The sequence below is a fragment of the Passer domesticus genome, chromosome 10, assembly GCF_036417665.1.
Source record: "Passer domesticus isolate bPasDom1 chromosome 10, bPasDom1.hap1, whole genome shotgun sequence".
NCBI lineage: Eukaryota > Metazoa > Chordata > Aves > Passeriformes > Passeridae > Passer > Passer domesticus.
The window spans coordinates 4,653,095-4,678,951 of record NC_087483.1 but is presented as its reverse complement, the minus strand read 5'-3'; the positions used below and the strand labels follow the sequence as shown (position 1 = coordinate 4,678,951).

Genomic DNA, 25,857 nt, shown 5'->3' with positions numbered 1-25,857 from the left:
CTCGGAGAAGGTCATGTGGTCGGTGTTTTCTGAGAACATGTGTGGGACATAGGACGGCGGGTCAGGGCCCTGAGAAGTTCAATAGCCAAAACCAGCTGGCACCCCTGAGAAGAATTAAATTTCCTTAATGCAAATTTGCATTTTTTGGGAAGGTACGCAGCCAGCAGAAAATCTTTCCCCATTTCTCCATATAAATTTCACCTAAACCCCTTATCCTATCAGGTATAAAAGAAGTTGCAAAAGAGCATTTCACCCTTGTACCCCAGATAACAAAGACCAACACCACCTCTGTAGTTCACACAGTCATGAATCGTTCACGGCCAATGAGAGGTCAGTTCATGACCAAGGTTGGGTCAGTTCATGACCTCAACCCTGTGTCCACGTCCTTCTTGGTTATCAGTTGCTGGGGGTTTAATGTTGGTGATAACTGCTCATTAAAGCCTATAAGCAGGGGAATACGGGAAACAATTTCCCTCTCCAGGGCATTCTGGGCTTTAAAATCTTGCTGAATTTGTTCCCCCATGCAGTTGCTGCAGCTTCCTTCCCAAGTCTGGAGGGAAATCCCAGACTTTGCTGAGAACCCGCCCTCCAAAAGGAGCAGCAGCTGCATCACCCACACTGATCCCATCTTGGGAGGTTACAGCAGGGATTAACTTAATGGGAATTTTCAAACAGCTGAGAGGAGGGAGATGCACAGAAGACAGGCCATAACCTCAGACAAGGCTGCCAAATGAACACGGGAAGGTTGCTACACAAAAGCCCAAATGGAAATCTACGGGAGATATCCATACCCAGGAAGGCTTAAAACCTAATTCAATAATCTAGAAGAGAAGGGGAGGATGGAACTGGAAGAGGGTTTCTTTTGGGGCTTAGGTATTGACACCTTGACATTAAAGACAGATGGAAAGGAACCAATCCAGTGGATGGCTGTGGTAGAAAATAGGCAAACTCTTCAGTCCTGTAACCTTCACTGTGGCTGAAAGGAGAGGGCATAAATGGACAGTGCACGAGACAGCTGGGAGAGCAGGACAGCAAAGTTCTTCAGTTCAACAAAGGCGACTATCAGTTGCATAAAATCTACATGTCACTTAAATGGGCCTAATTAAGTCTGATAAGGCTTTAGGTTTGGCAGGATGTGATATAATCTGAATGCTGGGTATTAGGAAATAACATTTCTGCATCATGCAGCATTTCAATCTTTAAACACCAAGCTGTTGTTAGTCAGGGTTTGATGGAAAGATGTGAGGGACATCCCTTGCCCAGGGTGGCAGAGGGTTGGAATGAGATAATCTTTAAGGTCCCTTTCAACCCAAACCATTCTGCCATTCTATGATACCTTTGTACTTTGCCTTTTCAATATCAAAACAGAAGAAAATGTTGTACCTGAGACAGTCTTTTCTTCTGAACACAGTTAATCCCTCCAATAAAAGCCATGTTTGGCATCACGGGTTTTGGGAACTCAAACACAAAATCGTATCTCATCAGCCAGAAGGATGCACGGCTCAGGAGTTCTGTCACTGTCACTTTCCTTTTGAAAACCTCAAATGCAAGCTCTTCAAAGTTATCATAGATAGGCTTACAGTAGAAGAGCTCCAGCAGGTCGACCAGCATGTTCTTCAGCCGTTGGGAAAACGTCATGCTGTCTGAATTATCCAAGAATAACCGGGGGACATAGGAAGGAGGGCTTGGACACCGGATAGCAGCAGAATCCATTCCACAGGGAAAGCCCCGCAGGAAGTAGACGGAAGGAAGGGAAAGATACTCAGCCACCAGGGGCCCACACATCAGGATGGGATCTGTGAAGAGCACGTGGAATTTGCTCTCTTTCAAGTACTGCATCAGCTCCTCGTTCTGCAGAAGGCTCTTACAGTTGGCGAAGAAGACCGAGGAGAGTTCTATCGTACTTTGATACGAGGTCAGAACAACATTCAAAACAGACTGCTCAATAAAATGGGCATTAACAAAGGCCTTGAGCATTTCACCCAAGTATTCCTCTGTGTAAGGCACTGGATAGGCTTGGACTGTGTAATTCCGAGGCTCCTCTGACTTCATGTACAGGCTGGTGGAGGGCACAAGCACAACCACCTCGTGTCCCTTTTGCTGCAGTTTCTCCACTACCGGGCGCATGCTGAGCCAGTGACTTCCATCCTGAGGTACCACCAGGATCTTTCCACCTTCAGCCAGGATTACAGACAGCGTCAGGAGGAGAACTATCCAGGTACCTCGGTATAAAAGAGCCATTTCTGAGGGAGTGAACCAGAGGGTTCTGCTCTGGAGGGATCCACGCAGTCCTTTATACAATGGTCCATGCAGACCAAGCAGGGAATTTATTGGCTACAGAAATTAATATTTAACTTCCCAATATGGTTGTGACTAGGCTTTGATTTTGCCTGTGTTTGTGGAAGGGAAGGGAAACCGTGTCCTTAGAAAAACACTTTTGTACTTTCTGTTAATGTTTAAGCTTCAAAGTCTGTCAGCACTAAGACACTTGTCAGCACTGAGTCTGTGACAGCAAGAGCAGGGATGTCATGTTGCAACAGTAATCCTGGTTAAAACCACTGACCTGGTTAAATACACATTGATAAAATAATAAAAATACACCCAGCAGAATGGATGCAACTCCATTCCTGAGGACACGAGGCTGATGGGGAATTGCCACTCCCTGGAAGCAGCCAAACCTGCACCTCTTCCAAAGAGGTCATGGCCACCAGGATGTACCAGGCAATCCCAAATCTGAGGAGAACAATCCCGATTGGCTTTTTCCTCCTGGCACTACAGCAAAATGTGAACTAATGGATGGGCTCCAGGTAAACAAAGGGAAAAGAGGCCAGCACAGGGACACAAAGAAGGAGTTTTGGTCTTTGGTTGCTGTCTTGAAAACCCTTGCCATGTATTGTGAGCAAGACAAAATTGAGGAGAAGGTGTGACACCTCCCACTAATGCCACTGCAAGATTGTCTTGTCTTTGTGCAAGTAAAAGCAATGCCAGAGCAAAGCCTTTTGGATGGTGCTGAGGAAGGAGTCCTTGTCATGAAGAGCTAACATTTTTTTTACTCCATTCTTTTTATAAATGGTGCTGGGCCTCCCAGCATGCTCAGTCAGGAGAAACAAATCCTTACAGCCTGAGGCAAAGGCATTTGTCTCATTACACCCAAAGGGTTCTGGGCGTGCCCTGAGGAGCTCCACTCTGTCACACCAGACATGGAGGAACCAACCTTAGACATGGAAAACCAGTTTCTGGAGAGGCCCAGCGCAGGAGAGGTGGGAGACGGCACGGACGGAAAGCAGGACACTGAACGCATTCACAAATAATTGTCATTAAAGGCAGGAAATCTGGATGCTAAGAGTTCATTGCCACTGCTGTGACAAGAGCCGACCAAACTAACTTGGACGTTGCTGATCAGTGTGTTTTCTACTCTAGACTCAACTGGATTTTCAATGGCAACACCAACTGTCTGAAAACAGGCAATGCAAGTTCATTTCCCTCGACTATAACAGAAAACGTCTCCTGACAGGATGGCCACACTTTCTTATGGACTCCACAGGCTCCCTGCTTTCTGTACCAGACCATCAGAGCAAAAACTGTGGGAAAAGTGAGGCAGCAAGAGGAAGGACAAGAGAAATTAGAGATAAAGGCAGGACAAAGAAAGAAAGAAAGGATGAGGTTCCTAGATGAGCACAGGATCAGCTGAGGTCAGATTTCAGGTGAGTAATTATTACTGAGGAAATTAACAGCCAGGCTCATTTTTCTGATAAGCAACAGATAAGTTTGTAGGTGTTTGTTTTTCATAGTGAGTAGCAAAGGGCACCTGGACTCCTTTCAGCTCTGAAGGGTGTGGTGCTTGTTTCCAGCTCCTGTTTAATGTGCAAACGAGGAGCTGAGGAACTGAGGATTCCAGATGTAAGAGAGCCAGGTACCTGCTTGGAGGAAAGCCTTCCCCACTGCAACAGCAAAGGGCATCATAGCAATGGGACATTACCTTAGGCAATGGTTTCTTCTTAGCACAGTTGATCCCCCCAACAAAGACCATGTTGGGCATCACTGGCCTGACGTACTCGAACACAAAGTCAAACCTCAGGATCCAAATGGCAGCGGAGTTCACGAGGTCCATCAGGGACACATCCCTCTGAAGAACTTCTGAGGAAAGCTTAAGCGCTTCTCCGTAGAAACCGTTGCAGTAATCAAGCTCCAGGAGAGAAATCAGGGCGTTTTCCACCCTCTGGAAAAAGGTCATGTGGTCTGAGTTGAAGCTGAAGAGTCTCGGGATGTAGGATGGAGGGCTTGGGCACTGTGGGGCTGAAAAGTGGATGTTGCAACCAAATCCTCTCATGAAGAACACAAAGGGAAGAGAGAGATGGTGGGCAAGGATGGCCCCACACATAAAGGCTGGATCCGTTAGGATGGCATCAAATCTGCTCTCGTTGAGGAACCTCAGGGTCTCCTGGCTGCGGAACAGGTCCTTGCACTGCCCAAAGAAGGTGCTGAAGACGTACACTGAGGCATTGTACATTGCCAGGGCATTGAGGGGGAAAGGCTTCTGCGTCAGGTGCACGGCCAGGTATTCCTGGAAGGCGTTATCCAGCTCTTCCAGGGTCTGGCTCACCGGGTGCGTGACCACCTTGTAGGCCTGCGTGGTCTCCATCTGCCAGCTCACCTTGGGAACCAGCACCACCACCTCGTGTCCCCTCTGGCTCAGCTTCTCCACCACTTCCTGCATGCTCAGCCAGTGGCTTCCCACCATGGGCACCACCAGGAGCTTCCCTCCGTCCGAGAGGCTGGGTAGGAGGAGGAGGATGGAAATCCAGGCACAGCAAAGCCTCAAAGCCATGCTGCTGTGGTCGGAGTAGGGGCCGTGGAAGAGATTTCGCCTGCAGGTTGTCGCCTGAAAATGCTTTGGAAAGCAACTGATGGCTGGAATTGTTGCACTCTGCTCTTTGATGTTCCTGTTGTTAATGATTCACAGCTTTGGACTGTGGGTAGTTTATTTTGCCTTTTCCCTCCTTTCTTGGAAAGCCAAGTTTTGGTGACCTTTCCAGTGCTGAGTCACTGGAGTTCCTCGATGCTCCATTAGCTCCTCACCGTGCTTCTCGGATCCCTCAGGACTCCTCACCTTTGTTGTGTCCTGTGTTCCACCTTGGCCAGGACCCAGGAGGGCAGCCTTGGTGGGAGCAGCTCCCAAGCCCACAGTAATAAAATGAAAACAGCCCTTCTGAGTTGGAGAGACCGATCCTCAGGTGATTCCTCCAGGGATGGAGCAGGAGACCCTCAGGACAAGGCTCGGGGCTCTTCTGAGCTGGCAGGAATCTCCTTAGTGCCCGGGACACCACAAAAGGTGCAGAGAGGGGCCAACCTCTCTCTGTACAGCCCAAGCTCTCACTTTACACAGAGTTGTTTCCCAGCCTGGGAGGTGGCTCCTGGGTAGCAGAAAACTCCTCCCCACCAGGATTCAGACCAGCACTAAACAAGCTTTAGCAGCCACTGGAAGCTCAGGTTTCAGACCTGACTCAGCAAAGGAGCAGGTTCAGCACAGATGTGATCTCCCCAGCCTCACAGCATTGCCACTGATGGCAAAATTAGAAATATTGCACCCCAGGATATTCGGAGCTGTGCAGCCTCCATCCCTCAAGCACAGAGGTTCTCTCCTCTCCCTTCATACCACGGTCAATGCACCACAATGAACTGCATATTGTTTTCCTCATATCAGCCTTATTTATTTATTTATTTTCCCTGTTTTTACCAATGTCTTTAATTAATTCGATTGGGAAGGTGGCAGAGAGCAGTTTTATGTCAGGTTGGCTTTCCAGAAAACTAAATTTTTGTCTGTCAGAGTAGGGGGGAGAAGCTCTGAGGTGAAAGAAACTAAAACACTCTCTAAATCTTCTATTATAAACTGCAAGGAAAAAACATCATAGTAACAAGTTCTAAATAGGTTCTGATTTTTATAAAGCACACATGGAACTGGGCATTGGGAAGCTAATTGGGAAGCAGTTTAGCAAACAGCATTTTCTCACCCAAAAAACCTTAATTTCTGTATTTTGTGATGGCACCCCAGCTGTTTGCTGAAGTGGGTTGAGGAGAGGCCTGGCAGGGAAATGTCCTGCCCTCCCCTCCCTCCTGCTGCAGGATGAATTTTCCATCCAAACCTTCAGTGGGAGGAGTGGGTGCACAGGCAATCCCGGGATGGCTGAAGTTAATCAGTACCTCAGGGTTTGTGAACTTGTCAGAGGTTGCCTCAGTTGGCCTGGTTATCCCAGGTTATCCCATCCAGGAATTCTGGAATTTGCTGGGTTCAAGGCAGTACGAGATCAAAGTCACTCCCTGCTCACGCCTGAGCAAAGGGACAGTGGGAAGGCTGGATTTGGGTGAAAAGACACAAATCTGGGGGCAGCCCTGTCCAGGGAGGGGTAACAGAGCTGGGGAAGGGGTTAAAAACTCCCATGAGCTGAGGGAACTGGGGCTGTTTCTGGAGAAAAGGAGGCTCAGGGGGGACCTTGTCATGCTCTCCGTCTCCCTGGCAGGAACTGGGGTGGGATCACGCTGTCTTGCTGTGTCCCAAGTGACAGGATGAGAGGAAATGGCCTCAAGCTGTGCCAGAGGAGGTTCAGAGTGGGTATTAGGAAAAAACAATCACTGGAAGAATGGTTAAGCATTGGAATAATTTGCCCAGGGAGGTGGTGGAGTTGCCATCTCTGGAAGTGAGATGGATGTGGCACTTGGGGACGTGGTTTAGGGGTGACAGTGGCAGTGCTGGCATGAGGCTGGGACTGGGTCATGCTAGAGGTCTTTTCCAAGGTGGATGATTCTGTCAGGTGCAGGCTGGGCCATCCCAGGCTCAGGAATGATTAGGGAATACTCAGGACGGAATTCTTAGGGTAGCTACAACATGCTGGTCAAGGCTGGAGTAAATCCATGATGGGAGATCCCAAACTACCTCTTCCAAATCCATGAAAAGACATCCCCAAGCCCCTCTAATAAATCCATGTCTGGAGATGTCCAATCCCTCTAATAAATCCAGTCAGAGATGCCAAAACTGCTATAAGAAATGTATGAAAGGAGATCCCAAATCCCTCTAATAAACTCGTGGCAATAGATCCCCAAGCCCTTCTAATGAATCTGTCAAAGACAATCCCCAAACCCCTGTAATAAATCCATGTCTGGACATGCCAAAATCCTTTATTAAACTAAGGGCAGGAGATTCCAAACGCACCAAGTATATCCATGAAAATAGAACCCCAAACCCTTCTAACAAATCCAGAAAGAGACCACCAAACCCCTCTAACAAAGCCATGAAAAGAGAGCCCCAAACCTCTAATAAATGAGATTTAAGGAGATCCCATTACCTTTCCAATAAAACCATGGCACGATATCGCAAACCCCTGTAATATATCCACGAGGGAAAACAAGAGTTTGAAAGAGGGAGCTGGTGTTTGTAGAATGCCAGGATGGCTTGTGTTGGAAGGGACCTTAAAGTTCATTCCGTTCCACCCTGTGCCATGGGCAGGGACACCTTCCACTATCCCAGCTTGCTCCAAGCCCTGTCCAGTCTGGCCATGGACACATCGAGGGGTGAGGCAGCCACAGCTTCTCTGGGCAACCTGTGCCAGGGCCTCACCACCCTCACAGGGAAGAATTTCTTCCCAATATCTCCTCTAATCCTTTCCTCTGGCAGCTTAAAGCCACTGCCCTTGTGGCAACACCTCAAGCTCTTGTAAAGAGTCTCCCTCCAAGAGAGAGATAAGATACATTCCTCTCAAATGCCTCACTTGGACCATGCAGGTGTGTGACTGCCACAACCTCCCCCAGCCAGCCACTGACCTGAGATAACGGCTTCTTCTTCTCTCCACAGTGGATGCTGTGAGTGTCTGTCCCAAACTTCCCTCATTTTTTGCCTCTCGATTCTCATGAAAGCCAGGACCACCGGGAAAAGGAAAAGATCCTGTTCTGAAAATCCAGGTCTGACTGGTCCACCAAGCCAGATTATTGTCTACGGGTGTGTTTGCTCAACTCATGGAACACTGCCCCCGAGAAGGGGCAGTGTGCTCTCCTTCGCCTGCATCACCTAGCAACGCTAGTGCTGGAATTTCTCCACCCTCCTGACTTGGCTGGACTTTCTCTCTGGAATGACCTTCTCGGTGGTCACCACTAAAAGACCCTCCATTCACTGTACATCAACCACCGTGACAGATGGACTGAGATGGGAGAAGGTTCTCCTCTCAAAGACTGAGACATGCGACCCCTACATGGAAAAGCTCCCCTCTTCTTCCCTAAAAGACTGAGACTGAAATCCCAACCGTAGGGTGGGGGAAGGTGTGTGTGGGGACCAAAGCAAGTTTTGCAAGCGACCACTGGACCGAGAAGACAATGGTCCTTGCCTACTGCTGATGGACTTTTTTGTACGACGCCTGCTGCTGATGACGCCTGCTGCTGATGGACAACTGATGGACTTTTTATACTCTTTCTCAATAGACTATTTTGAAATGTGTCCCCTTCCCCCATTCCTAAAGGACTATAAAAGAGGTTAGAGCTGACTGATACCCTTGAGATCTCCCCTGATGTGAAGACAACAGGCTTTTCGTCGATTGGACTTCTAGGGACTTTGTCATCCGCACATCTGGTAGCTATACACCTCCTTGCTTTTCCTCTCTTCTTCTCTTTTTTCCTTATTCTTTCCCTTCTCTTAATTCCTCTTCTCCTTAACACATTTTTGCTGTGGCTATTCAACAAACGTGTATATGTTTTGATTTTACTGCAAAACCGCTTGTCATGTCAGTTTTTGCACCCTGAGATCAGTGAAAAGAACCTACACGAATCTTGTCCTTAGGACGTATCGTGTCAGATGCCTCTGATGAAAAACATGTTGGGAATGACAGGCATGGGCTACTCAAAGTCGATTCTCCTCAGCCAGATGGATCCATGACTTAAAATCTCTGTCATTGTCATGGGTTTTTGGAGGAAGTCTGAGGCCAGCTCCTCAAATGGAGAATAGGCAATGTTGCAGAGAAAGGACTCGGAAAGGGCAATCAGGAAGTTCTTCACCCTCTCGGAGAAGGTCATGTGGTCGGTGTTTTCTGAGAACATGCGTGGGACGTAGGACGGCGAGTCCGGGCCCTGAGAAGTTCAATAGCCAAAACCAGCTGGCACCCTGAGAAGAATTAAATTTCCTTAATGCAAATTTGCATTTTTTGGGAAGGTACGCAGCCAGCAGAAAATCTTTCCCCATTTCTCCATATAAATTTCACCTAAACCCCTTATCCTATCAGGTATAAAAGAAGTTGCAAAAGAGCATTTCACCCTTGTACCCCAGATAACAAAGACCAACACCACCTCTGTAGTTCACACAGTCATGAATCGTTCACGGCCAATGAGAGGTCAGTTCATGACCAAGGTTGGGTCAGTTCATGACCTCAACCCTGTGTCCACGTCCTTCTTGGTTATCAGTTGCTGGGGGTTTAATGTTGGTGATAACTGCTCATTAAAGCCTATAAGCAGGGGAATACGGGAAACAATTTCCCTCTCCAGGGCATTCTGGGCTTTAAAATCTTGCTGAATTTGTTCCCCCATGCAGTTGCTGCAGCTTCCTTCCCAAGTCTGGAGGGAAATCCCAGACTTTGCTGAGAACCCGCCCTCCAAAAGGAGCAGCAGCTGCATCACCCACACTGATCCCATCTTGGGAGGTTACAGCAGGGATTAACTTAATGGGAATTTTCAAACAGCTGAGAGGAGGGAGATGCACAGAAGACAGGCCATAACCTCAGACAAGGCTGCCAAATGAACACGGGAAGGTTGCTACACAAAAGCCCAAATGGAAATCTACGGGAGATATCCATACCCAGGAAGGCTTAAAACCTAATTCAATAATCTAGAAGAGAAGGGGAGGATGGAACTGGAAGAGGGTTTCTTTTGGGGCTTAGGTATTGACACCTTGACATTAAAGACAGATGGAAAGGAACCAATCCAGTGGATGGCTGTGGTAGAAAATAGGCAAACTCTTCAGTCCTATAACCTTCACTGTGGCTGAAAGGAGAGGGCATAAATGGACAGTGCACGAGACAGCTGGGAGAGCAGGACAGCAAAGTTCTTCAGTTCAACAAAGGCGACTATCAGTTGCATAAAATCTACATGTCACTTAAATGGGCCTAATTAAGTCTGATAAGGCTTTAGGTTTGGCAGGATGTGATATAATCTGAATGCTGGGTATTAGGAAATAACATTTCTGCATCTTGCAGGATGTCAATCTTTAAACACCAAGCTGTTGTTAGTCAGGGTTTGATGGAAAGATGTGAGGGACATCCCTTGCCCAGGGTGGCAGAGGGTTGGAATGAGATAATCTTTAAGGTCCCTTTCAACCCAAACCATTCTGCCATTCTATGATACCTTTGTACTTTGCCTTTTCAATATCAAAACAGAAGAAAATGTTGTACCTGAGACAGTCTTTTCTTCTGAACACAGTTAATCCCTCCAATAAAAGCCATGTTTGGCATCACGGGTTTTGGGAACTCAAACACAAAATCGTATCTCATCAGCCAGAAGGATGCACGGCTCAGGAGTTCTGTCACTGTCACTTTCCTTTTGAAAACCTCAAATGCAAGCTCTTCAAAGTTATCATAGATAGGCTTACAGTAGAAGAGCTCCAGCAGGTCGACCAGCATGTTCTTCAGCCGTTGGGAAAACGTCATGCTGTCTGAATTATCCAAGAATAACCGGGGGACATAGGAAGGAGGGCTTGGACACCGGGTAGCAGCAGAATCCATTCCACAGGGAAAGCCCCGCAGGAAGTAGACGGAAGGAAGGGAAAGATACTCAGCCACCAGGGGCCCACACATCAGGATGGGATCTGTGAAGAGCACGTGGAATTTGCTCTCTTTCAAGTACTGCATCAGCTCCTCGTTCTGCAGAAGGCTCTTACAGTTGGCGAAGAAGACCGAGGAGAGTTCTATCGTGCTTTGATACGAGGTCAGAACAACATTCAAAACAGACTGCTCCATAAAATGGGCATTAACAAAGGCCTTGAGCATTTCACCCAAGTATTCCTCTGTGTAAGGCACTGGATAGGCTTGGACTGTGTAATTCCGAGGCTCCTCTGACTTCATGTACAGGCTGGTGGAGGGCACAAGCACAACCACCTCGTGTCCCTTTTGCTGCAGTTTCTCCACTACCGGGCGCATGCTGAGCCAGTGACTTCCATCCTGAGGTACCACCAGGATCTTTCCACCTTCAGCCAGGATTACAGACAGCGTCAGGAGGAGAACTATCCAGGTACCTCGGTATAAAAGAGCCATTTCTGAGGGAGTGAACCAGAGGGTTCTGCTCTGGAGGGATCCACGCAGTCCTTTATACAATGGTCCATGCAGACCAAGCAGGGAATTTATTGGCTACAGAAATTAATATTTAACTTCCCAATATGGTTGTGACTAGCCTGTGATTTTGCCTCTGTTTGTGGAAGGGAAGGGAAACCGTGTCCTTAGAAAAACACTTTTGTACTTTCTGTTAATGTTTAAGCTTCAAAGCCTGTCAGCACTAAGACACTTGTCAGCACTGAGTCTGTGACAGCAAGAGCAGGGATGTCATGTTGCAACAATAATCCTGGTTAAAACTATTCACCTGGTAAATACACATTGATAAAATAATAAAAACACACCCAGCAGAATGGATGCAACTCCATTCCTGAGGACACGAGGCTGATGGGGAATTGCCACACCCTGGAAGCAGCCAAACCTGCCCCTCTTACAAAGAGGTCATGGCCACTAGGATGTACCAGGCAATCCCAAATCTGAGGAGAACAATCCTGATTGGCTTTTTCTGTCCTGGCACTACAGCAAAATGTGAACTAATGGATGGGCTCCAGGTAAACAAAGAGAAAGGGGGCCAGCACAGGGACACAAAGAAGGAGTTTTGGTCTTTGGTTGCTGTCTTGAAAACCCTTGCCATGTATTGTGAGCAAGACAAAATTGAGGAGAAGGTGTGACACCTCCCACTAATGCCACTGCAAGATTGTCTTGTCTTTGTGCAAGTAAAAGCAATGCCAGAGCAAAGCCTTTTGGATGGTGCTGAGGAAGGAGTCCTTGTCATGAAGAGCTAACATTTTTTTTACTCCATTCTTTTTATAAATGGTGCTGGGCCTCCCAGCATGCTCAGTCAGGAGAAACAAATCCTTACAGCCTGAGGCAAAGGCATTTGTCTCATGACACCCAAAGGGTTCTGGGCGTGCCCTGAGGAGCTCCACTCTGTCGCACCAGACATGGAGGAACCACCCTTAGACATGGAAAACCAGTTTCTGGAGAGGCCCAGTGAAGGAGAGGTGGGAGACGGCACGGACGGAAAGCAGGACACTGAACGCATTCACAAATAATTGTCATTAAAGGAAGGAAATCTAGATGCTAAGAGTTCATTGCCACTGCTGTGACAAGAGCTGACCAAACTAACTTGGACGTTGCTGATCAGTGTGTTTTCTACTCTAGACTCAACTGGATTTTCAATGGCAACACCAATTGTCTGAAAACAGGCAATGCAAGTTCATTTCCCTCGACTATAACAGAAAACGTCTCCTGACAGGATGGCCACACTTTCTTATGGACTCCACAGGCTCCCTGCTTTCTGTACCAGACCATCAGAGCAAAAACTGTGGGAAAAGTGAGGCAGCAAGAGGAAGGACAAGAGAAATTAGAGATAAAGGCAGGACAAAGAAAGAAAGAAAGGATGAGGTTCCTAGATGAGCACAGGATCAGCTGAGGTCAGATTTCAGGTGAGTAATTATTACTGAGGAAATTAACAGCCAGGCTCATTTTTCTGATAAGCAACAGATAAGTTTGTAGGTGTTTGTTTTTCATAGTGAGTAGCAAAGGGCACCTGGACTCCTTTCAGCTCTGAAGGGTGTGGTGCTTGTTTCCAGCTCCTGTTTAATGTGCAAACGAGGAGCTGAGGAACTGAGGATTCCAAAGGTGAGAGAGCCAGGTGCCTGCTTGGAGGAAAGCCTTCCCCACTGCAACAGCAAAGGGCATCAAGGCTTGGGTGAGCCAGGACTGCAGGTTTGTTTTTCTCTCAGGAGCGATGAAGCTTGTGTTGGTTATTGCAGGGAGTCTCTTGGAGCTGGCATGGAGTGGTGGAGCAGTTCTGCAGGCTTTGGGCCCCTCACCCCACGATTGCTTCAGCTCCAAGAGGCACTGAAACTTTCTCAAAGCGTTCACCTGTGAGTGGGACTGGCTGTGATGTGTGGATGTATGTCTGAGTGGCACTAAGGAAAGAGAGCAGCAAAGAGAAACCTCAGCACCACTAAAACTACAGCAAAAGTGTAGGTTTCATCCTGGAAGTGTTGGTTTCATCCACTGGATTTGCTTCCCTGCTGTGAGGTGAGATTGCTGACCCACTCAGGCCCTGGGTCCTGCAAGTAGGAAAAGGCTGCTGAGCCCCAAGAGTGTGGGGGTGATGCCCAGAGAAGCTGTGCATCCCTGGCAGCCTCCAAGGCCAGGTTGGACAGAGCTTGGAGCAACCTGGTGTAATATATAGGTGTGATTCGTGCTGATAAAATTGAAACAATAATCAATAGTGATACAGTAATTAATTTTTGGAAATAATAAAACAGTTAAAGGTGTAATGCCAAGGAAGAAAGGGAGAGGAGGGGCTTCCCCATTGCTGCAGATGTTCAAAACAGGAAAAAGCAAGAGATAACGATTACTAAAATTAACAGAAAGAATGGAAAATTTCGATTGGGACCCAGGAAAATGCTAACTATATGAGATTTATTGCGTTAATGCTAGAACATAATATTGGCTTATATTGTACTAGCTTTGGCTTGCACCAGCTTAGTGCGCATGTGTAATCCAAAAGGTGAATCAAAGGACATGGAGGAAGAGGAGAGGCCTTCATCAAAGACAACCCCCAAAGAGAGTGGTGTGACCACCTAAAATAGTGGAGCAGGCGTGGTAAAGGTGGTGATGAGGTGGAAATACAAAGTGTGACGAATCGAAAATGGGAGGAGATGGTGATGACATACAGTATAAAAAGGGGAATTTTGGGCTTGGCAAATTTGTACGTGAGGTGGCAGGGGTCCAAGGACCCTGAACTCCGTACCCCGCGCGGTTATTTTTGCTTATGCGCTATTATAAGAACCAAATTGTCCTTTATCACAACCAAATTTTATTGTCAATACTTTGAGTGTATTCAATTTTCTATACTTTTAAGCTACTTAATTAAAATTGCTGCTACATTTAATTTTATTTGGCTTTGTTTTATGATGGGATAATTGGGCAAACATAACACTGGGATAGTGGAAGGTGTGCCTGCCCATGGCAGAGGGTGGAATGGGAAGAGCTTTAAAATTCATTCCAACCCAAACCAGCCTGTGAATCTATGTAATTTGATTTCCCTGGTTCCTGGATGATTGATCAGGATTATCCATGGAGGAGGCCTTGTGTAACTGAACCCAGACCCTGTTTTTGGTGCTAAGCAGCATCTGGGCAATGCAGGTTGGTGGCTGCTGACTGGAACCTGAATGATTCCCCCTCAGGTTTTGGTTTTTTTACACTGTGGAGACACACGAGGTTTAGAGGAAAAACAACCCATAAAAGCAATTACATGAGTTGGAAAGGAATTGAAATTTTTGTGAGAGCAAGAAGCAAATCATAGAACACAGATCATTTTTAGGGCCACTGTTTCCTAAGCCATGAATAGAAACCTTGGGAAGTTGGAGAGGGTTTTAAAGCAGGATCTGTGCTCTTAAGCCCTGTGCTGGTGAGAAAAAGGTGTTTATTCACTCACACTTTGTTTCTACTTGAGTAGCTACCTACTTAAACCTGGAGTTAATCTAATGTTTTCCATTGACCAGTTGTTCAAATAAGTACTGGGAGGTTTAGGTTAGAAAAAAACAGGGAGACCTTTGAGAGGTGGCTGTAGCTTAAATTCCTGAACATTGGTTTAATCAAATCACCCCACTTTTGGTTTTCTGAGCTGGCCAAAAAAGCAGCTTTGCATTAACTTTGGGTAAAGAGGAGATTGTCACCAGAGCGTCCCAGAGCACACGGTTTGAGTTGGTTTGCAGTGTCACCACGCCAGCCTCCAGGTACTTCTTAGAGCCAAGATATTGGCTCTGATTCCTGCAAGCCTTGTGTTAAACTTCCAGACACTTGAGGAGTTGGAAACTTGGGATGTCTCTGCCTGTTCATGAAGGTGTAACTGCTGCTGAGACACATGCCCATGCAAAGTGCAGGCCAAGAGGAAATCAGCCTGAGGCAGCTTAGCCAAGGTGTAAATGCAGTTTGTGCTGCCCCAGGCCCAGCCCTGTGCTCTCATGTTCTCCCACAGCCTTTGTGATGATCCTCACACAAATTAGGATTGGGTTCCCAGCTGGATAAGGTAAGTAGGGTCAGTTCTGCACAAGCCTGAGCTCCTTCAGCTCAGAGGAGCTCCTCCATGGGACCACATCAGATCCAGCAGAGAGGAGCTCTTACCTGGAATGAGACCACCGTGCCCCATTCCCTGCCTGTGGAAAACTACAGGAGTGGTGTAACAAGAAGGCCTGTGGATCCCTTGTCTGAGGAAGAATCTGCAATTTGAATCTCTTCTCCTCTCTCCCTCTCCCAGTAATCCTTTTTCTTTTCTTACCTGTTGAGCAATGGGTTCAATAGGCTTTGGGGAACTATTTATTCTTCCCACGGGATTATGTTTCTGAACAGTACTGACCAACCCAGGGCTTTACAGGTGTGTGTGAACAGGCAGATTCCATCACCCCCTGTGACTCACTTGACTCTTGTTTACACTCTCTGCTGGGCACTGTTCAACATGAAACAGGAGAAATTCCTCTGCAGTCTGCAGAAAATGGAGCTAGAAAAGAGACTGAGGAAAGGCTAATTACAGAAGATTTTTCCAGCTGTGGAACTTGTGATTTTCACCGAACTGGAGTGTGAAGACAGGCGCTGGCAGGGATAAAATGAGGACAGGAGGTCTCTACTCTTGTAGCAAAGTTACGAACTCTTTGCAGCTCTGAGACCTTCAGGATACAAAAGTAAAGACTTATATTGTGGAACCAGCAAGAATTTGCCTCTTAAATCTCAAGCTGGTGTCCCTCTTGTCTATCTAATGAGATATAACGCCTTAGGTACAGCTTTGTCCTTATATTCTAGTTAATAGTATTATTCTTTGCCTTGTTTATCAAGTTTAGAGGGCTCTCCATCAGCCTGTCAAAGAGCATTAAAAAAATCTGAAAGAGGAAAGAAAAATGCCACCCCTACATCTCAAAGACATTGTGCAGAGATATTGTGTGACCACAATTCAGAAGGGAGGGCGCAATTTCCCGGGAAAGAGATTTGTGTCCTGCTTTGTGCCTGGAAAGAAATGTCCACTGTTACCATTTTAGAGATTGCATGTTGACTATCAAAATAGATTTAGATTTCTAGATTAGCTTTAAGACCCTGCAGAACAATTCTGGTAAAAGCAGATGTCAAGGTATGAGAACTTAAATATCTGAGCTCTCCATCTGAGTGTCTTTCACCAAATCCACGACTATAAGATTCTTTCTTGCCATTTCAACGCAACATTGATATTTCACCACCACAAACAGGAGTAACCTAACACAGACAGCCAGTTTGGAAATAATTTGTCATGAAAAGACAACTGAAGTGGAGAAACTGATGCTGCTGAGCCTGGAGTTAAAAACAAAAGATGAATCTTGGGTTTTTGCTGAGTTAAAAGAAGTAGATGTCAGATGTCATTAAAATGAAATCAAAACTGGATCTGGGTTGGTGGTTAAGATACAGTCAGTGAGGACAGTAATTTTCCTCTGGCACTAAAATCCTTTTTTTGTTTGGTTTGTTACAAAACCCTCATTAATTCAAATAAGTCTCTATCAAGATCATTTGATTTCAGCCTGTCCGAAACAACTACCCAAACTTGGATTAAATCATTCACTTGGATTAAATCATTACCAGAAAATTTTAAAAAATAACAAACAATAGCAATAAACTTCCTGAAACAACATAATTCCCAGCTTTTCATTGGGAATTGTACAATTTTAGGCAAAGGAACATTACCTTAGGCAATGGTTTCTTCTTAGCACAGTTGATTCCCCCCACAAAGACCATGTTGGGCATCACTGGCCTGACGTACTCGAACACAAAGTCAAACCTCAGGATCCAAATGGCAGCGGAGTTCACGAGGTCCATCAGGGACACATCCCTCTGAAGAACTTCTGAGGAAAGCTTAAGCGCTTCTCCATATAAACCATTGCAGTAATCAAGCTCCAGGAGGGAAATCAGGGCATTTTCCACCCTCTGGAAAAAGGTCATGTGGTCTGAGTTGAAGCTGAAGAGTCTCGGGATGTAGGACAGAGGGCTTGGGCACTGTGGGGCTGAAAAGTGGAGATTGCAAGGGAATCCCCTCATAAAGAACACAAAGGGAAGAGAGAGATGGTGGGCGAGGATGGGCCCACACATGAAGAGAGGATCCGTCAGGATGGCATCAAATCTGCTCTCGTTGAGGAACTTCAGGGTCTCCTGGCTGCGGAACAGGTCCTTGCACTGCCCAAAGAAGACGTTGAAAGTTTGAACAGAGATCTTGTACATTGCCAGAGCGTTGAGGGGGAAAGGCTTCTGCGTCAGGTGCACGGCCAGGTCTTCCTGGAAGGCGTTATCCAGCTCTTCCAGGGTCTGGCTCACCGGGTGCGTGACCACCTTGTAGGCCTGCGTGGTCTCCATCTGCCAGCTCACCTCGGGAACCAGCACCACCACCTCGTGTCCCCTCTGGCTCAGCTTCTCCACTACTTCCTGCATGCTCAGCCAGTGGCTTCCCACCATGGGCACCACCAGGAGCTTCCCTCCATCCAAGAGGCTGGGCAGGAGGAGGAGGATGGAAATCCAGGCACAGCAAAGCCTCAAAGCCATGTTGCTGTGGTCGGAGTAGGGGCCGTGGAAGAGATTTCTCCTGCAGGTTGTCGCCTGAAAAAGCTCTGGAAAGCAACTGATGGCTGGAATTGTTGCACTCTGCTCTTTGATGTTCCTGTTGTTAATGATTCACAGCTTTGGACTGTGGGTAGTTTATTTTGCCTTTTCCCTCCTTTCTTGGAAAGCCAAGATTTGGTGACCTTTCCAGTGCTGAGTCACTGGAGTTCCTCGATGCTCCATTAGCTCCTCACCGTGCTACTCGGATCCCTCAGGACTCCTCACCTTTGTTGTGTCCTGTGTTCCACCTTGGCCAGGACCCAGGAGGGTAGCCTTGGTGTGGGCAGCTCCCAAGCCCACAGTAATAAAATGAAAACAGCCCTTCTGAGTTGGAGAGACAGATCCTCAGGTGATTCCTCCAGGGATGGAGCAGGAGACCCTCAGGACAAGGCTCAGGGCTCTCCTGAACTGGCAGGAATCTCCTTAGTGCCCGGGACACCACAAAAGGTGCAGAGACGGGCCAACCTCTCACTGTAGAGCCCAAGCTCTCACTTTACAGAGTTGTTTCCCAGCCTGGGAGGTGGCTCCTGGGTAGCTGAAAACTCCTCCCCACCAGGATTCAGACCAGCACTAAACAAGCTTTAGCAGCCACTGGAAGCTCAGGTTTCAGACCTGACTCAGCAAAGGAGCAGGTTCAGCACAGATGTGATCTCCCCAACCTCACAGCATTGCCACTGATGGCAAAATTAGAAATATTGCACCCCAGGATATTCGATGCCGTGCAGCCTCCATCCCTCAGGCACAGAGGTTCTGTCCTCTCCCTTCATACCACGGTCAATGCACCACAATAAACTGCATGGCCTCACGTTGTGCCAGGGGATGTTCAGAGTGGGTAGTTGTGGTAGTCTGTTATTTTACACTTTGTTCTTCTGTAGTAGGTTTTAAATATTCCTTGTTATAAATTTGTAATGGTTCATGCCATGTACCCCATTTGGCTTCCCTGATGATTCAGTCCTGAATTGTTTACTGCAAGATTTTCCCACCAAGTGTATGTCAATCCCCTGTCTATCAAAGACAGCACACGCTCTTTCTTCTGGAATGTTCCCTGTCCTTCATCCCTTCCTCGAAGCAAGACTGGATTGCAAGATTTGCTCCTCCCCCTTGTTGGTTTCTATTGGATAGCCCTTCCCCTGTACTCCTTCCCTAATGCCTTCCTATTGGTAAAAGGTTGTGTCCTCCCCTTATTCCCTCCCTTTCTTAAAAGTAGTTTTTTGCCCTCAGTTATTGTCACTTGTCCCTGACTCCTCTGGGGAAATAAACCTTCCTTGGAACTCAAACAGGTGATTCCTCTTGATTGCTTAGCCTTGGTTCCTCATTTTGGGTTGCTGCAGTGTCACCCACGCCACAGGCATCAGCTGCAGGGAGTGGTGAGCCCTGTACCCAGCGCACCGGGAAGGTCTCCACAGGGATCCGGGGCAGCCTCTCTCGGACGGTCCATCAATTTCAGGGAGTGAACTGGCTGGACAACATATTCCCTGTGACCACAGCCCGCAGTTACAGATATTAGGGGAAAAAAAAAGTCACTGGAAGAATGGTTAAGCATTGGAATAATTTGCCCAGGGAGGTGGTGGAGTCGCCATCTCTGGAAGTGAGATGGATGTGGCACTTGGGGACGTGGTTTAGAGGTGACAATGGCAGTGCTGGCGTGAGGCTGGGACTGGGTCATGCTGGAGGTCTTTTCCAAGGTGGATGATTCTGTCAGGGGCAGGCTGGGCCATCCCAGGCTCAGGAATGATTAGGGAATACTCAGGAGGGAATTCTTAGGGTAGCTACAACATGCCGGTCAAGACTGGAGTAAATCCATGATGGGAGATCCCAAACTATTGCTTCTAAATCCATGAAAAGACATCCCCAAGCCCCTCTAATAAATCCATGTCTGGAGATGTCCAATCCCTCTAATAAATCCAGTCAGAGATGCCAAAACAGCTATAAGAAATGTATGAAAGGAGATCTCAAATCCCTCTAATAAATTTGTGGCAATAGATCCTTGAGCCCCTCTAATGAACTCATGAAAAATGATACCCAAAATCCTTTAATAAATCCATGTTTGGAGATCCCAGAATCCTTTATTAAACTCATGGCAGGAGATCCCAAACCCACCAAGTATATCCATGAAAATAGAACCCCAAACCCTTCTAACAAATCCAGAAAGAGACCACCAAACCCCTCTAACAAAGCCATGAAAAGAGAGCCCCACACCTCTAATAAATCCATGAGATTTAAGGAGATCCCATAACCTTTCCAATAAAACCATGGCAGGGTATCGCAAACCCCTGTAATAAATCCACAAGGGAAAACAAGAGTTTGAAAGAGGGAGCTGGTGTTTGTAGAATGCCAGGATGGTTTGTGTTGGAAGGGATCTTGAAGCTCATGCTGTTCCACCCCGTGCCATGGGCAGGGACACCTCCCACTGTCCCAGCTTGCTCTAAGCCCTCATCGAGCGTGTCCCAGAACCCTTCCAGGGATGGAGATCCCACAAACGGCCTCCCTGCCCTCACGCCAGTGGAACTACATCTCCCGGCATGCCCCGCGCCCCCCAGCCCGCCGGCCGCCGGTCCCGGCGTGCCTTGCGCTGCGCCACACAACAAATATGGCGGCGGCCGCGGTCCCGTGGCTGTAGGGCCGCGCCGGGCTCGGTGAGTGCGGGGCCCTGAGGGGCCGGGGCCGGGGCCGGGGCTCGCCCGCCCGCCCGCCCGCCCGCCCGCCCGCCCGGGGGAGGCTGCTGGGCTCGCGGGGCTCCTAGCATCTGTGTTAGAGGGGCTTGGAGTCTCCTGGCATGCGTTTTTTAGGGGGTTTTGGGAGCTCCTGTCACGGATTCATTAGAGGGTTTGGCATCCCTTGCCGTGGGTTTATAAGAGGGGTTTGGGGTCTCCTGTTCACGGATTTATTAAAGGGTTTGGCATCCTGTGCCATGGGTTTGTTAGAGAGGTTTGGGATTTCCTGCCTTGGGTTTATTAGATAGCTTTGGGAACTCCTGGCATGGGTTTATTGGGAGGGTTTGGGATCTCCTGCCGTGGGTTTATTGAAAGGGTTTGGTAGAGGAGTTTGGGATCTCCTGCCTTGGCTTTATTAGAGTGTTTTGGGAACTCCTGGCATGGGTTTATTGGGAGGGTTTAGGATCTCCTGCCATGGGTTTATTGAAAGGGTTTGGGATCTCATGCCATGGATTTATTAGAGGGGTTTGGGATCTCCTGCCAGGGGTTTGGTAGAGGAGTTTGGGATCTCCTGCCGTGGGTTTATAAGGGGGGTTTGGGATCTCCTGCCATGGGTTTATTAGAGGGGTTTGGGAACTCCTGCCATGGGTTTATTAGAGGGGTTTGGGAACTCCTGCTGTGGGTTTCTAAGGGGGATTTGGGATCTCCTCTCAGGTTTTTTAGAGGGGTTTGGGATCTCTTGCCATGGCTTTATTGAAAGGTTTTGGGGTCTCCTGTCACAGATTTATTAGAGGGGTTTGACATCTCCTTCAATGGGTTTATTAGAGGGGTTTGGGAATCTCATGGGTTTATTACAGGAGTTTGTGGACCTCCTGTCATGGAAGTATTAGAGAATTTTGGGGTCTCCTGTCACGCATTTATTTAGAGAGGTTTTGGGATCCCTTGCCCTGGATTTATTCCAGGATTTTGGTTCCTCCTGCCATGGGTTCATTGCAGCCTGGGGTCCTGTGCTCTGAGCTGTGCCTGGGCCATCCAGAATCCCTTCCAGCTGCTGTTCCTGGTGGTTTTTAAGGGAAGGAGGATCCAGAAATAAGGAGCGAGGGAGGATCTGGCACTTGAGTGCCTCTCCGGAGTGGTGGGTGGGTGGGTGCTGTCTCCTGGATATGGCCCTTTTTTGGGACAAACCATCCACTCAGGAGCTGCTGGGAGGAGATGCAGGGAGGGGAGGAATCTAAAGTGCAGCAGGCCTGACTGGAAACGGGAATGGAGGCTGGGAGACAGCTTGGGTGGAGTGCCAAGGCCAGGAATTCCAGGCAGCAGCTTGGGAGGAGGGGAATTTACAGAGATTCTAAGGCAGTCAGGAGCTGCATTCAGAGAAGGAGAAGCTGATGCAAAGTGGTTTAGTTCCTATTTATGTTCATTAGGAAAGTGAAACTTTAAAATCTTTCAGCTTTAATGTCTCAGATGAAGAAGTGCCAGGGGCTTGGAGGAGGTGGAAAAGGATAATCCAAGGTAGGGGACAGTTCACTTGCAGGAATAAATAACAGCTTTGTGCAAAATGGAATTGTGGTGGGTTGGAGCCTGGTGGAAGGGCTGCTTAGACCTGTGGTAACAGAAATGCTTTTAATTCACCCTTTTTTGTTACATTAATTTACACTTTTACATGGGTTTATTTTTAGAATGACCAGAATAAGGTGGAAAAAAATAAAAACAAATTCTTCAGTCAGGGCTTCCAGGTTTATCTTGGAGGATTTGAAGGGTTGGGTTCAACTGCATTTTTTATAGTAAATACTTATTGTATCTTTTTAAAGGACTCTTCTGCCTTCACAATGTTTGGGGACTTATTTGAAGAGGATTTCTCCTTTATTTCCAACAATCATTATGGGAAAGGGAAGAAATCAAAGCCCAGAGAGTCTGAGCCTCCAGCTCCCAGGGATTTCACCAACCTCAGTGGAATCAAAAATCAGGGTGGGACCTGCTACCTCAATTCCCTTCTGCAGACTCTGCTTTTCACACCTGAGTTTAGAGGTGAGGTACTCAAAACCTTCTTAAAATAATGTAGGGATTTATATTTTAGTGAGACTTGCACTTCTGGTTATTTATTTAAGAAACACAGTGAACTCAGGTGATTTTGGAGCACAGTTCACTTTAAATAAATTATTGCAGAACAAAATCATAGTGTTTGACATTAAAAGACATTAAATTTTTAAAGAGGGGATGTTGTCATTTTAAATAATGATTTTTTACCTATTGCAGAGGCTTTGTTCTCCCTGGGACCTGAAGAACTTGGCACTCTGGATGACAGCAGGAAACCAGATGCAAAGGTGTTGGGAATTTTCCTGTTCATCACTGTCTGATGTTGATTTGGAGGAATATGGCTGCAGTTCATGTGAAACCTGTGAAAATGAGTGAAAACCTAAATTTGACACTGGGAGGCAGTTTGGTCTGGCTGGTACTGGATTTTTCACAACATTCTCAGCTTTCATTGCCATCAGGTTTCACTTTGGAAATCAGACACGGAGTCTGTTTCTGCTGAGGTGTTCTCCCTCCCACCTCATTCCATCCCACCACCAAGCTCTTCAGGAGAGGGACTGGGGACAAGGGATGGAGGGACAGGACACAGGGAATGGCTTCCCACTGCCAGAGGGCAGGGCTGGATGGGATATTGGAAAGGAATTTGTCCCTGTGAGGATGGGGAGCGGCTGGGATGGAATTCCCAGAGCAGCTGTGGTCACCCCTGGATCCCTGGGAGTGCCCAAGGGATTGGACACTGGGGTTTGGAGCAGCCTGGGGTAGTGGGAGGTGTCCCTACCCATGGCAGGGGTGGAGTGGGGTGGGCTTTGAGGTCCCTCCCACCCTAATCTGTTCCACTTGGCTGTGTAAGGTGAGGCACTGGTGATTTTTGGGATCTGAGTCTGACGGCTTGGTGTGAACTGAGTAGTGTGTGTTGTGAAGGAGCCAGGGGTGGTTTATCAGCCAGGGCAGCTGATGAGCAGCTGTGTGGGAAGTTGTTCTTGCTGTGGGGGCTGTGTCTGATGTGCTGGCTCTGTCCTTGCTGCTGTGCCAGGTCCGGATCATCCCGCTGCAGCTGCAGCGCCTCTTTGCTCAGCTCCTGCTCCTGGACCAGCAGGCTGCTTCCACCTCTGACCTCACCGAGAGCTTCGGCTGGAGCAGCCACGAGGTGCCCTTCTCCATCCCCACTCGCTTCTCCCTGCACACAGATGGGTTCTGGAAGGCTGGCATTTAGGAAATACCTTAAAATTATCCATCCTGTGGAGATGACGTTGGATTGGGTCAGCTCTTGGTGTATCCTCTTGGATCTCCACATGGAGTCCATGGCAGCTGTTTGCAGGGAGGAACAGAAGATGGTTGTCGTCTTAGATACAATTCCTGTTGCTTTTCCTTTGTTTTTCCAACAGGTTCAGATACTTAGATTCTTACCCAAGTTGAACTGTGTCAGTCAGAGATTAATCTAAATCTAGGGAATGGCTTCAAATTGATAGAAAACGGGTGTAAATGGAATGCTGGGGAGGAATTGTTCCCTGGAGGGAGGGTGGGCAGGCCCTGGCACAGGGTGCCCAGAGCAGCTGTGGCTGCCCCTGGATCCCTGGAAGTGCCCAAGGCCAGGTTGGACACTGGGGCTTGGAATACCCTGTGCTGTTGGAAGGTGTCCCTGCCTGTGGCAGAGGGTGAGACAAAATGATCTTTAAGGTCCTTCCCATCCAAACCACTCTAGAATTCTATGATTCTACCCAAGTGGAAGTGTCTTAGCTGGGTTGTAGCATAACCAAATTAATAATAATAGATGTAGTACTTTACTACTCAATGAGTAAATATATGAGTAGTCGTTGAGACTCTGGGACACTTGATGTGTTATTTTTGAGCCACAGGCCAAGCAGAGCAGCATTTCATTCCTTCCTGTTTGGGTTTCCCTCCTGCAGGAGATGAGGCAGCACGATGTGCAGGAGTTGAACAGGATCCTCTTCAGTGCTTTGGAGACTTCCCTGGTGGGGACATCGGGCCACGACCTCATCAACCGCCTGTACCATGGCATTGTTGTCAACCAGATAGTCTGTAAGGAGTGCAAGAACGTCAGTGAGAGACAGGTAAAGCTAGGGGTCTTCCACTGGGGGCTTCTCTTCAGGCTATTGGCTTTAAATGTTCTTGTTTTTAAAGTCCAAAAATAGTGTCACCCTTGTTGAGTGCCTTATTGAATCCAGCTAGTGAGTGTTGGACTTCAGGTCTTTGGCTGCATTTTCTAAATGAGAGGTAAAAAACCCAAATGTTTTGCATCTTCTGAGTTCACAAGCCCTGCCTTTAATAGATGTAGTTAGCACAGAGTGCAGTGAGGTAACAGCAAAACATACCTTGACAGTCTTTTATGCTCTTTGTAATTTAAAAAAAATCAGTTTTTAAAAACTGATTTGTGACTGTGTGAGGTTTTTTTGCCCGTCACTGTGATGAACAGGATGGGTATCTTTCTAAACACCACAAACTGACACCCATCAGAACTTCATTTCTTGTTGTCCTTTCTGCACAGGAGGATTTCTTAGACCTCACAGTGGCAGTGAAAGGTGTGGCTGGCTTAGAGGAGGCCCTGTGGAACATGTATGTGGAGGAAGAATACTTTGAGAATGACAACTTGTATCGATGTGGAGCTTGTGATAAGCTGGTTGAAGCCTCGAAGGTAACACCTTGGGGTGGGATGATGTAGGGTTAGTTGGAATGTTAGGAAAAAATTCTTCCCTGTGAGGGTGGGCAGGCCCTGACACAGGGTGCCCAGAGCAGCTGTGGCTGCCCCTGGATCCCTGGAAGTGCCCAAGGCTGGGCTTGGAGCAGCCTGGGACAGTGGAAGGTGTCCCTGCCCATGGCAGGGTATGGCACTGGATGGGCTTTAAGGTCCCTTCCAGCCCAAACCATTCTGGGATTCTGTGAAACCTCAGCAGGGATGTCAAGAAAAGCTCCTGTGGCTCATTTCCCTAATGTTGTTGCAGTTTTTTGTCCCTAACACGGAGTGTGGTATGATTTGGAAAGTATTGACTCATTCAGCACCTCTGCTGCACCTTGCTCTGGGCATTCTGGAGCATTGGCTAAAAGTTAGACCATAAAATAAAAATGTGCAATGAGGGAAATCATGGAAACTTGCTTCTGGTGAAGCCAAATGAGAAAGAAGAACAATGGGCAGCTGTTGCTCTGTGCAGGGAATGGGATCTGTTGCTGTGTTTTTGTGGAGGGAAGCACTCTTGGGCTGGTTTTGTGCTCTGCCCTTGCCACAG

At 47.6% G+C, this 25,857-nt stretch overlaps 5 protein-coding genes across 9 annotated transcripts in view; 1 reads left to right on the top strand and 4 right to left on the bottom strand.

The window, feature by feature from the left end:
* Positions 1-17,940, bottom strand: part of LOC135308471 (UDP-glucuronosyltransferase 1A1-like) — a 68,752-nt gene extending 50,812 nt beyond the window's left edge. The window contains exon 1 of the mRNA XM_064433435.1: positions 17,022-17,940. Coding sequence (XP_064289505.1) covers positions 17,022-17,870 — 849 coding nt within the window. The 5' untranslated portion in view covers positions 17,871-17,940. The remainder of the gene's footprint in view (positions 1-17,021) is intronic.
* The window catches only part of USP40 (ubiquitin specific peptidase 40), a 135,362-nt gene that overhangs the window by 90,404 nt on the left and 19,101 nt on the right, over positions 1-25,857 (top strand). For 3 of the 5 annotated variants that reach the window (XR_010368898.1, XM_064433424.1, XM_064433421.1), the window contains exons 1-7: positions 20,492-20,563; positions 22,032-22,093; positions 22,393-22,609; positions 22,838-22,905; positions 23,649-23,762; positions 24,523-24,687; positions 25,122-25,268. Coding sequence is in view for 4 of the 5 variants with exons in the window: in XM_064433424.1 (XP_064289494.1) it covers positions 22,411-22,609; positions 22,838-22,905; positions 23,649-23,762; positions 24,523-24,687; positions 25,122-25,268 (693 nt within the window). In the remaining variant the exon portion in view is untranslated. Of the gene's footprint in view, positions 1-20,491; positions 20,564-22,031; positions 22,094-22,392; positions 22,610-22,837; positions 22,906-23,648; positions 23,763-24,522; positions 24,688-25,121; positions 25,269-25,857 lie in introns of those variants that run through there. The other 2 variants (XM_064433422.1, XM_064433423.1) reach the window with 2 other exon arrangements.
* Positions 143-2,544, bottom strand: LOC135308475 (UDP-glucuronosyltransferase 1-6-like). Its single transcript, XM_064433446.1, has one exon. The coding sequence runs from the start codon at positions 2,239-2,241 to the stop codon at positions 1,360-1,362; it is 882 nt and encodes a 293-aa protein (XP_064289516.1). The 5' UTR covers positions 2,242-2,544; the 3' UTR covers positions 143-1,359.
* On the bottom strand, positions 2,492-4,974 carry LOC135309318 (UDP-glucuronosyltransferase 1-6-like). The gene is made up of 2 exons (XM_064435468.1): positions 3,980-4,974; positions 2,492-2,503 (listed from the first exon to the last, which is right to left on the bottom strand). The coding sequence occupies exons 1-2, from the start codon at positions 4,826-4,828 to the stop codon at positions 2,492-2,494; spliced, it is 861 nt and encodes a 286-aa protein (XP_064291538.1). The 5' UTR covers positions 4,829-4,974.
* On the bottom strand, positions 10,252-11,352 carry LOC135308474 (UDP-glucuronosyltransferase 1-6-like). The gene has a single exon (XM_064433445.1). The coding sequence runs from the start codon at positions 11,277-11,279 to the stop codon at positions 10,398-10,400; it is 882 nt and encodes a 293-aa protein (XP_064289515.1). The 5' UTR covers positions 11,280-11,352; the 3' UTR covers positions 10,252-10,397.